This window comes from Rhinolophus sinicus, linkage group LG01 (genome assembly GCF_036562045.2).
Source record: "Rhinolophus sinicus isolate RSC01 linkage group LG01, ASM3656204v1, whole genome shotgun sequence".
Classification (NCBI taxonomy): domain Eukaryota; kingdom Metazoa; phylum Chordata; class Mammalia; order Chiroptera; family Rhinolophidae; genus Rhinolophus; species Rhinolophus sinicus.
Window position 1 is genome coordinate 52,147,739 of NC_133751.1, and position 11,127 is coordinate 52,158,865.

At 35.6% G+C, this 11,127-nt stretch overlaps 1 protein-coding gene across 2 annotated transcripts in view; it reads left to right on the plus strand.

The window, feature by feature from the left end:
* TPRG1 (tumor protein p63 regulated 1) overlaps positions 1-8,955 on the plus strand; it is a 157,376-nt gene extending 148,421 nt beyond the window's left edge. For both annotated transcript variants that reach the window (XM_074337140.1, XM_019743142.2), the window contains exon 6: positions 8,537-8,955. In XM_074337140.1, coding sequence (XP_074193241.1) covers positions 8,537-8,731 — 195 coding nt within the window. In that variant the 3' untranslated portion in view covers positions 8,732-8,955. The remainder of the gene's footprint in view (positions 1-8,536) is intronic.
* Positions 8,956-11,127: the final 2,172 nt, after the last annotated feature.

Here is an 11,127-nt window from a genome sequence, read left to right on the forward strand (position 1 = left end):
ATTTCAGCTTGAGTATAAAGTATGTGTGTGTGTGTGTTCACACATGTGTTGATGGGACAGTTGGAGGAATGGAATACGATGAGTATGCAAATTAAGATGTGTAGAAACCTCTCTTTTGTAGGAAAGAAGCTTCTACCTTATCCTCTTTTTTCTCTTTACACACTGGAACATACCCACAGTTACGGTATCTCCATAAAGATAATTCAAGGTAAAATGTGCAAGGATGATATTGACATTCTGTCCAGCTGTGTGATTTCCCAAGTGGTTTCCAGTATTGGATGGACTTACTCTTTATCCCAGCATGCTTCACTTTCTACATAGGGAGATTGAAACATATAGCCTGAAGGCTTAGAAAACCTGCTCAGCTGAGGAATGTGGACCTGCGGGCATGAAACCAGGTTTCTTTACCCAGTGTAAACAGGAAGCAAGTGATGGTTGTAATAAGGAAAACTGAGACTCTGGGCAGTGAACTGCTGGCAGACAGAACCTGAAGCAAACCAGGGGCCCAGTCACTCAACTGATAAATAATTGTTATAAAGTGAAGAACATTCAACACTCCCCACCCCACCCCTCAGTGCTCACACACACACACACACACACACACACACACACACGCACGCACGCACGCACTGCTATGCTTACCCTAACCAACACACAGCCCCTATGTAATCAGAGTTGTTAAAACTTGACCCTCCATTTTTTGAGACGGGAATAAAAGAAGGAGCAGGGGTGGGTGTATAAAAGCTTTTAGAGAAAAGTATGTGGCTGGTGGCATTCATATCAGATGACACCACTTTCCTGTCACACAGATTGAGTTCAGGTGCTTGAACCGCCCAAGAGCCAGCTTGGGGACTTGGCCTTTTGTCTGCCTCTCCTTTAGTGTACTGCTTGTTCTGTCTTCCTGGCCCCTCCCACTTTTAGAGGGCTCACAGAAATGACTAGAAATAAAGTGCATCTGACTCTAACGAAATGCCAAGTTCATTGGGTATGAAACTGTGTCAGAAGTTCTTTTCATTACTTAGATTCTGAGACAACAAAGGATTCTCATGAAATGAAACTTATGATGAAGACTGAGGAAGCATTCAGTAATCTAATTTGAAAACATTTATTGATCTATGAAAAAGCATTTTGACAATCCAGAGGTCATTGGCAATGGAAGTGTTAAGGTGAATGGGACTTTGGCCTTTAGGAAACCATATTTTAATATGATGATAATGATTTATTGACAATATTTATTAATTATTAGTAATAGGCTTCCTTTCTGGCCTTTGCAACATGACTCCAAATTCTAGTCTCATCACATTTGACTTCCCCAACTCTTCTGAAATATCTGATCATGTGCGTACACACACAGAGAGCTTATATACAAACCTCTTATTTATTAAAATTGGTTTAATCTTTACAAAATACAAAGGATACTAAAAATGTATGTATATTTTAAGAAAGGAAAAAACTGTATTAAAATATATACCCATAGCAAAAGATGAATACAAGTCACGCTTGACTTCTGTAATTACAAGAGGTGCTCAAAGCGGTTACCATCAGTTTCCAGACACTTCTGATTATGGTGAACATTATTTGGTAGACTTCTGTGGCGAGTGTGTAAATTGTTCCAACCCCATAGCAGAAGAGAAGCAGAACTTGTTGCTCTGAGAGGCCTCCTGGATCTTTCCTTGTGCACGTCACACACAGTGCTATGCATGTCAAACTTATCACAAATATGTGCAATTGTTAGACATATTGGAGGTTCTGTTGCATACTCACACCTCCATTGTTGTTGTACTTCCACAACATTCTCGAATTTCAAATACCGCTTTAAAATGGTCTTGTGCTCCTGGAACGACAACCGTGCTTCCGCCATTTTCTTTGATTGTCCTGCCTGTCACATGGTGACGATAGCATTCATTTGATTAACGCTGTCTTTTGAGCGAATGCCATACTACACTTGCTACTATAATTCAATTCAACTTTGAAAAGTAATATATAGATAACATCTCTTAAAATGTGTATGCGTTTTTTGGCACCCGCATATATTTTTGGTGCTATTAATAGCCATATTTTACAGAAAAGGAACTATAAAATTCAGAGAGGTTAGATAACTTGCCCAAAGTCACACAGCTAGTGAGTGCCATATTTGCAAATTAAGGCCAGGTCTATTTGGTCTCAATACTCCTGTTACATCGTGCTATACTTTCTTTAGTTCTGTGGTTCTCAACAGGGGATCATTTTGCCCTTGGAGGACATTTGGTAATGTCTGGAGATAATTTTGGTTGTCACACCTGGGGTGGGATGCTACTGGTTTCTAGTGGATAGAAGCTAGGGATTCTTCTTAACATCTTAAAATTCAGAGGACATCATCCCCTTCAGCAAAGAGTTATCCGGCCCAAAATAGCAATAATCCCAAGGTAGAGAAATCTTGGTTTAGTTGTATAGACAGACAGCCTCTTAATTCTTAGAAAACTGAATGAAATATTTGAGTGGAGGTATAAATGAAATGTAATAGAACAAAAAATTAACTTTTTCTTTAAATGTGTGGGATGACATTATGGGATAGATAGGATTTGAACTTGGTTTTGAAAGATGAATAGAAACATGGGCATTATAGATCTTTGTGGATTGAATAGTCAGAGCTAGAGTTTCCTACGCAAGCTTAGTACAGCATTGGGTTTTTTTTTAAATGTTTTTTTAAAAAAAGCCTTTTTAAAATAGAATCTTATTCAGACCCCAAATATACAAAACTGATAAAAATAGAACAGCTCTAACTGATGTGATTGCCGGAACTGAAGCAGGTAACCTGCTCGGCTTCTTCCTTTTCTTCCACACCCTCTCACCAAACCCTTAAGACTCTGTTGTCCCAACATTATTAATAAAGGAACTTCCTTTCTTTTCAAAAGAATCCTGGTTTGAATGATAAATTTTATGGTCACCCACCTTATAAGGAAATCTAGTGTTCCAAGGAACATGGTTTGAAAATTCCTGAGTCTGATTATTTCTTCTCTCCCTTTTGAAAATAAGGAACACAGATACTTTCCTAAATATTAGAATTTTACTGCTTATAGTAGTAGTATTTTATAACAGAATGGACTTTAGGACTTAAGTCAGGAGACCTGGGTCCAAGACCTTGCTCTGTTGCTTAATAGTCATTTAGCATTGGACACATCTTGGAACACTTGACCCTCAGTTAAGCTATTAGACCCCTTGTACATTGCTCCTAGTATGTAGCATCTTGTCCAACAAAAATTTTCTAAATTTGTTGATTTCTAGCGCCCGCCTTATGTCTTATCTTGTTTAGGCTATTAACTTCACCTTATGAATATTGTCCTTGAATTCTGGATCTATAATTATGATTATGGATTTTTTAACTATAGACATGGATATTTACATCTATATATTCTTCATGGTCCAGGCTCATGTCTCCAGCTGACTATTGTAAATCTGTAAGAGGCTTACTGGTTAGACATCTCAAACAACACACATCTCATACAGAATCCTTGATCCCTGCACCTCACCACTTCCAAACCTTATTGCCACAGCTTTTCCAGCTCAGTACTGATATCACTACCTACCCAACTACTCAGACCAAAATCTAGATGTCATCTTTGATTCCTCAGTTCTCATCACCTCCTATATTCAATCAGACCAGCACGTTCTGCTGCTCTATTTCGAAGAGAAAAAAAAAAATTCCCAATTCAATCAGTTCCCATGTTCACCACTGCTGTCTTGTCCAAGCCACAATCATCTCTTGCCTGGAGTACTGAACGGACCTACAAACTTGTCTTACCTTCCTCCTTCCATTCTTAAACCTAACAGTAAATTCTCCAAACAGCAGCCAGAATTATTTTAAAAACAAAACAAAAACCAAACATACAACATTAAACTTGTCCTTGAAACCACTTTGATTCAAAGTTCCTAAGATGACCCACAAGATTCTTCATGCCTAATACTCGGACCTCCTTCTTTTGATCATGATAATCCAGTCTTACAGGCATTTTCCGTGTTCCTTAAATAAACTAAGCATCCCTACCTCACAGCCTTAGCAATGCTGTTATTTTCTTCCTAGAATACCTTCTCTAAATGGCTGCCTCTTTTTTATCATTTGGGCCTCAGTTCAAGGCTTCCTTAGAAAGCGTTGCCCTGAATATGATATATAAAGTAACTCTCAATCCCATTACTCTCTATCCCTTTACAACATTTTATTTTCCTCCTAGAATTTATCGATATCAAAATCACTTGTATCTATTTTTGCTTTTTGTCTCATACCACAAGAATGTAAGTTCCACGAGAACAGGATTCTTTCCTGTCTACTTACAGCACTTAGAGCATACCTGGAGTAGAATGCAAGTGCTTCATCAATATTTTTTGAATGATTTTAGATACCTTTTCATCTGATAAGTGATCAAGGTTAAGACCATCACCACTAGTAATGAGACATACAGGCATTGTGAGCCTGCAAAATGAGGCAGTAACAGGATTCAACGTAGTTTCTGCAGTATCTTTGCCAAAAACAAAACAAAACAAAACAAAACAAAACAAAAAACAGGCCTCAATCTAATCATGAGAAAACATCAGATAAATCCAAGTTAAGAGATAGTCTACAAAATAACTGACCAGTATTCATCAAAAGTTCCAAGATCATGAAAACAGTGGAAAGACTGAGAAACTTTGACAGTGTAGAGGAAAATAGAAGAACAATGAAATGTATAAAGAGATCGTGGACTGAATGCTGGAACAGATGGAGGACATTAAGAAAAACACAACAAAAAACAGTGAAATTTGAACAAGGTCTGTAGTTTAGTTAATATTATTGCACCGATGTTGAATTTCCAGGTTTTGATGACTATATTATAGTTATGTAAGTTGTTAGAACAGTTTGAATGACCGGTACATGGGAACTCTACTATATTTTCTGTAAGTCTAAAATTATTTCAAAATAAAAAGATTTTAAAACCTAAATTAAGAAAAAAGTTGTAATTAGTAGTTCCTTAAGATTGTCGAAGTTTTCAATTAATCATGGAGAAATGTTTAAAAGTAAAACAGATTCACGAAAACATTGTTATTTTACTTCTCTTACCTCTATATCTTAATATAAACCGGTATCAAAATGATACAAACATTAGTAAATTTTCATTAATATTGCATTTTCTGACATGCATTACATTGAGGCAATTGAGTTCATTGAATAATTTTCCATTCAAAACAGTTAAACACTTTTCAATTTTTAAATGTTTTTTTCTGAAAAATTCCACTGAATGGATTCTTCCTTTTGCAACATTTACAACAAAAATTTGATTTTTGTGCATTTTAAATATAGCTATTATACATTTTCTTCTGAAGATGTTATTTTTAATATTATTTTCCTGAGTGTGATTTTAGTTGTTAATTCCACTTTGTGTTTAACTCTGTTAAGACTAACTCTTCTCGTGCCAAATTTTGCTTCTTAATGTTAAAAATTATATGTGATTTTTCAGTTTGTTTACCAGCTATATGTTTACCCAATGCCATTTTGTTTTATCTGTGTTTAATTTTGGTAATGATGTTGTATGCTGGGTTTCTCTTCTGGAAAGTTAGTATTTTTCCCTTTATAATTGATAAATGTCTTGGAGGAGATACTTTGATGCTCAAGCCATGTTTTTTGAGTAGAATCTATGGTTTCTAAGTAGAATTTAATGTATCCTTTAGCATCTTTGTTACTTTAGAAAAGCATATATCACAGTTTTAAAATAAGTGCTTTCTGATGTCTGTGATACATATTAAGGAAATTGGCACTCAAAGTATGGAATTCAAGGGAATCGAATTAAAGAAGCTGAAATCTTTTCTGCCTATAAATAATGTTAATATTTATATCTATGAATAATATGCTTTACAAAATACATTCAAATAATTCACTTAAATACATACAACAGTCTGATTAATTTAGTTTTATATTGTTATTATTATTATTTTCCCATTTTCGGATGTGTAAACTAAGGCTCAGTGAGATTAAATTATTTTTCCAAGGTCTAACCATCAGTTACTGATAGTGCAAGGAAACATACCCGGTCCCTCTATATGTAATCCAAAGCATTTCCCCATTATACACGGTGATGACATGGATGTGCTCAGATAGCAATGAGTTCCACAGCATTGGATATAATTATGTAGAGGAATGTGGCTTCTTGGTGAGGATGTGGCAAGACAAATGAAACATTAGATGAGTGGCTAGAATTGGTAAAATTAAGATCACTTCTGACTTTGAAATTCCATGATTTTAAAACACAGAGATTAAAAGCCCATGTTATTAAATTATTCTTCCTTTTTTGCTGTTCCTCTTTTGGAAGTTGAAGAAAGAAAACTTTTTTCTGCTTTTCTTATCCAATTAACTAAAGCACTGATAGAGTTGGTTGAAAGTATGTCTTTCCTTCGAGAATCCCCCATATTATGTACCTATAGTTTGTTTATTCAGTAACCCATATTTAGATCCCTTTTAAGGTGTCAAAGAGCGTGCAGGTACTGGTAATAAGAGGTACCTTCTGTCTATTTTTGTTGCTATTCAAGAAACGCATGGAGAACAAACAAAACCCTACTTGTCTGTTAGATTCTTTAACATCAAGGAAGTGAGCATAGTTTTTTAAAATTAATGTTTTTTATATTATCCAATTAGGTAAATATTACTTTAAAGAAAAGTAGAGGGAAAATACCTTAGTTTATTGTAAAAAATCCACAGATATTCAGGTATTCAAGCAAATTCTATGTTGTCTTATAATCAATCACTGTTTTTCTTCTGATATTATCTAGGCAACAGATTTTAATGTCTCTTATAAAAAGAGCAAACTGCAGCTCAAAAAGGGAAAGGAAATTTACAGTGTCACACTGCTAGCAAATTACAGAAGCTTCATTTGCATGACTTTTTCCCCCCTTTCTTATTTTCTTGCTTATGGGTTTGGTCAATTACCAACACTAGATACATTCTAGATTCTAAATTCTAAACCAAATGTGGAGAAGTGGTTTGTCTGAGATCAATTCGGTATAAAATTAAGAATCCAGGATAAAACCTACATAGAAAATTGAATTATGGTAAAAGATTTCTTTGTTGAAGCATCACTCTTGTTTTAGTCTCTTAAAGAAAAGATTGGCCTCCTGATAGAGAAATGAGAAGAACAATTTATATAGTACGCTTAATAATTTGAATTGATATTGGAATATATTCTAAGAGTTTTCATTTCGATTAATGATCCAGTTGCCTAGGAAACAGATTTGGATCTCATTGTGAGTAGGCCCTTATTCCAACTGTTTTCTGTTGTTTTTTTTAAACTATGATACAGAAAGTGAAGTGACTTTGGATAAATCATTTACCTTTATGAGCCTTGGTTTCTAACATGGAAATGATGATAACTTCTGTTACCTACCTGATAGGTTTATATTTGAATGAGATAATGGATATAAAATAGCTTAATGGAAATACAAAGGTATGAACTTTTTCAGTTCTTTTCCTTGTTTATATCTCTGGAATGCTCCCTGCATTATTCTCCTCTTCACTCAATTTGACTTGGCTTGACCAAAACAAGGAATTTTTTTTTTCACTCATTTAACTTAAAAGTTCACTGTAGGCTGATCTAGTAATTCAAATACCTTTATGAAGAATTCATATCTCTCCATGTCTTAGTTCTTTCACCTTTGTTGGCTTCATTCTCAGTCAAATTCTCCCCATGTGTAGCAAAAATGACCATGCATACCTCCCAGGCTTGTAGTCTTTGCAATCACATTGGTCATGTACCCATCCCTGAACCAATGTCTGTAACCAGAGGAATGGATTCCTCTAATTGGTTAGACTTCAGTTATGTGCTAAAGTCAGTTGCATTTAAACTACTTGACCTCGATGGAAGAGGATGACTCTCCATAGGAAAATTGAAATACTCTTATTAGTAGAAGAATCTCAAATGGTGGAAAGGATACTGGGTTGGAAAACAGCAGATGTCAAGGAGGCCCTCCCTTACCCATTTCACTGGTTGAAACCCTATGAACCCTTAAAGGATTGTCTCAAGAGTTGCCTTTTCAAGTCATTCCTGATTCTCTTACCATGTATGATTTCTCCCTCTTTTGTGTTCCTTTAGCATCTTACGCCTCTTTGTGCTATTTATTTTTGGGAGTTTTGTATAATCATTACAAATTCATTTCTTAGATTATTAGAGCGTCAATTCTGTGAAGGCAGAGACTGTATCCTCCTTGTCTTTAAATCTTCAGTAGCACACAACAGGTGTCTGATTCGTAATAGATTATTGGCAAACATTTATTAAACTCATTTCTTAGGGTTGTACAAATTATGAATAATAAAAATAAACAAGATAAAGCAGGTGATTTTATCTCCATCATTTATTAACTGATTAATTCATTAAAAGAGTAACAGAAGCAACGTTAACAATTCTGAGAAACAATTCCAGTTTAAGAAGTAAGAATAACTGCGGCCCCCGAATGTGGTCAACTTTTGTAAGGACTGCCTGGGGATTGGGTTCATCTGGACCATCTGCAGTCACTAACTCTGCCTTCTTTTCCTCTTCAGTTGTCTGGGTTCACATCTAAGCTTGTTCCAGCTATCCAGAATGCACTCAAGAGTTCCAGTGGATCTGAAAGAGGAAAGGGACTGATGGTGTTAACTGAACCCATTTTGATTGAGACCTACATGGGGCTGATGTCATTCATTGGAAACCGCAACAAACTTGGTTATTCCCTTGCCCGTGGGAGTATTGGTTTTTGAGACTCTCTTTGATCTATAAGTACATCATCTCTAGATGTATCATTATTGAAGATTTTGGTTCAGCTCCCATATTTTTGGAACAACTACTTTTAAATAGTATTGCATGCTTTTGAATATTTAGTACCTTAGGAAATCTAAACAGCTTGATTAGACTGATAGATGCACACTTCAGACCTCACATAATGATAATCAAATTTCCTAAAACCAGAAAAGAAATTCTCCTAAGCCCATCAGATAATGTTATCAAATAAATACCTGATCATAACTCAGGCCAGACTCTGGGTTCTTGCTCATCTGTCTTCTAAATGTAGGCATTTTCCAAGTCTTGATCTTCTGCCTTCTGATGATGATCTTGTCTTTCATTGGAGCTCACCGTCTATATTATTTTAGCTACTCTTTTTATTAGAATGAGTTCCAAATACATATTTGCACCCTTGATATTTCTTCAAGAGTCAATTTTGCACTTGTGTGTGTGTGTGTGTATATGTATATATATATATATATATATATATATATATATATATATATATATATATATATGTCAGTGATGGCCTCTCACATTCAGCATCTTCAAATTCATGGATTTCTCTGTGGCATTTTTATGGCCCAGTCATCATCCTAGAAATCCTTCAGTTTTGAATTCCCCGCCAAATACCTCCCATGTAGTAGCTGTCTTAGTCTGTATGGGCTGATATAACAACACCACAGATTGGATGGGTTATAAACAATTGAAATTTATTTCTCACTGCTCTAGAGGCTGGAATTCTGTTTGAGATCAGGGTGCCAGGATGGTCAGGTGAGGGCACTCTTCTGAGGTTGCAGGCTTCTTGTTATACCCTCACATGGTAAAGGGGCAAAGGTGTTCTCTTGTGCTTCTTTTATAAGGGTATTAATCTCATTCATGAGGGCTCTGCCCTTATAGCCTAATCACTGTCCAAAGGCCCCATTTCTTAATACCATCATATTAAACTTTAGGATTTCAACATATAAAATTTGGGGGGACACAAACATTCCCACCATAGCAGAACCACGTCTGTATGTGGCTTAGCATTGTACCCGAAAGCCCAGATATTCAACTGTTCATTCTTCTTTCAAAATGTTCATATACTTCTTCTCCTTTCCATTCTCACAGGTATATTATTAGATCAACTTTTTAATTCTGTTCACCTGGATAATAGCTATAGCCTGCTTTTTTTCTTTTTTTTTTTAAAGGTCATCGTCTTTTAATTGGTATCCTCACTCTAAGGCTGACTCTCTTCTAATCTCTCCTGCTCTTGGTTGCCAGAGTCCTAAAGCACAATTTGATTATATAATTCCCTAAGAAGTTTCAATAGCTCATTTCCCTTTGCAGTTTTCTGTTCAAACATTTTTTTTTTCTATAGCAGACCCTTTCGTTCTAATAGATGCCCAATATGTAAAACGGATAAAAGAAGGGCCAAGATGATTAAAGGGGAGGTGGGAATGCCACTGGTCTTTTTATTTGGGTCTCAGAGGGGCCTCCTATGGAATGTCCATGGATCCAGAGGGTTTTGCAGTTTCCAAAAGAGGTATCATAAGTTTGATTAGGAATAGGAGTACATACAAGAGGTGTTAAGTACAAGCAGATCATCATAAAAATGTCACAGTCAGCCATCTTTTTAACCTGCTCTTTTTTTTTTTAATTTTGTTAAATGTATTAGGGTGATCTTGGTTCATAAGATTATATAATTTTGTCCTAACTCATTCTATATTTCAATTGCTCTTTTCTCTCTTAGTTCTTCTTCATCTCTCCTTGACTTATGTCTAATTTTGAACAACTTGGGAGATTATCTCATCTTTTATCATCTCTTCAAGTTTCTTTTATTTTTCTATTTTTCAATTTTATTTTTAATTTATTTTGAAAGGAATGTTGAACACTATAAATATTATAATCAACTCTTTGCCTGTCCCAAGACCCAAAGTTGAGACACCTTGGTTGGTATTCAAATGAAAAATTCCAAGTAATTTTTCTTTTTTCTTATGCGGAGTCTATTTTGAAGTCTTTTCTTTGGAAAAACTTACTTCCTCAATTCCAAAGATCTGTCTGCCCTCTGATACATTTGCAAACATCAATTTGATGCAAGCATTGAAAGCCCAAGCCTTGAATAAACCTCATTTTATTTTGTCTTTGTTTACTTCCATTAGTGTTTCTCTCCCTCCCTCTCTTTCCCCTTCCCAGCACCCACTTTTCCCCCCCATGATGGCAAATATTGTTACAGTCCCCAAGGCAGGGAACTTCTATTCAGACTGTAAAAGGAAATGTTGAAATTCTTAGCTGTCCTGTCAACAGTAGTGGAATGAAAAGTCGTTGGATTGTTTTGGCAGTCATTCTGAAGTAGACATAATTGGCAAATTATTATAACACTGCTGCCCGAAAA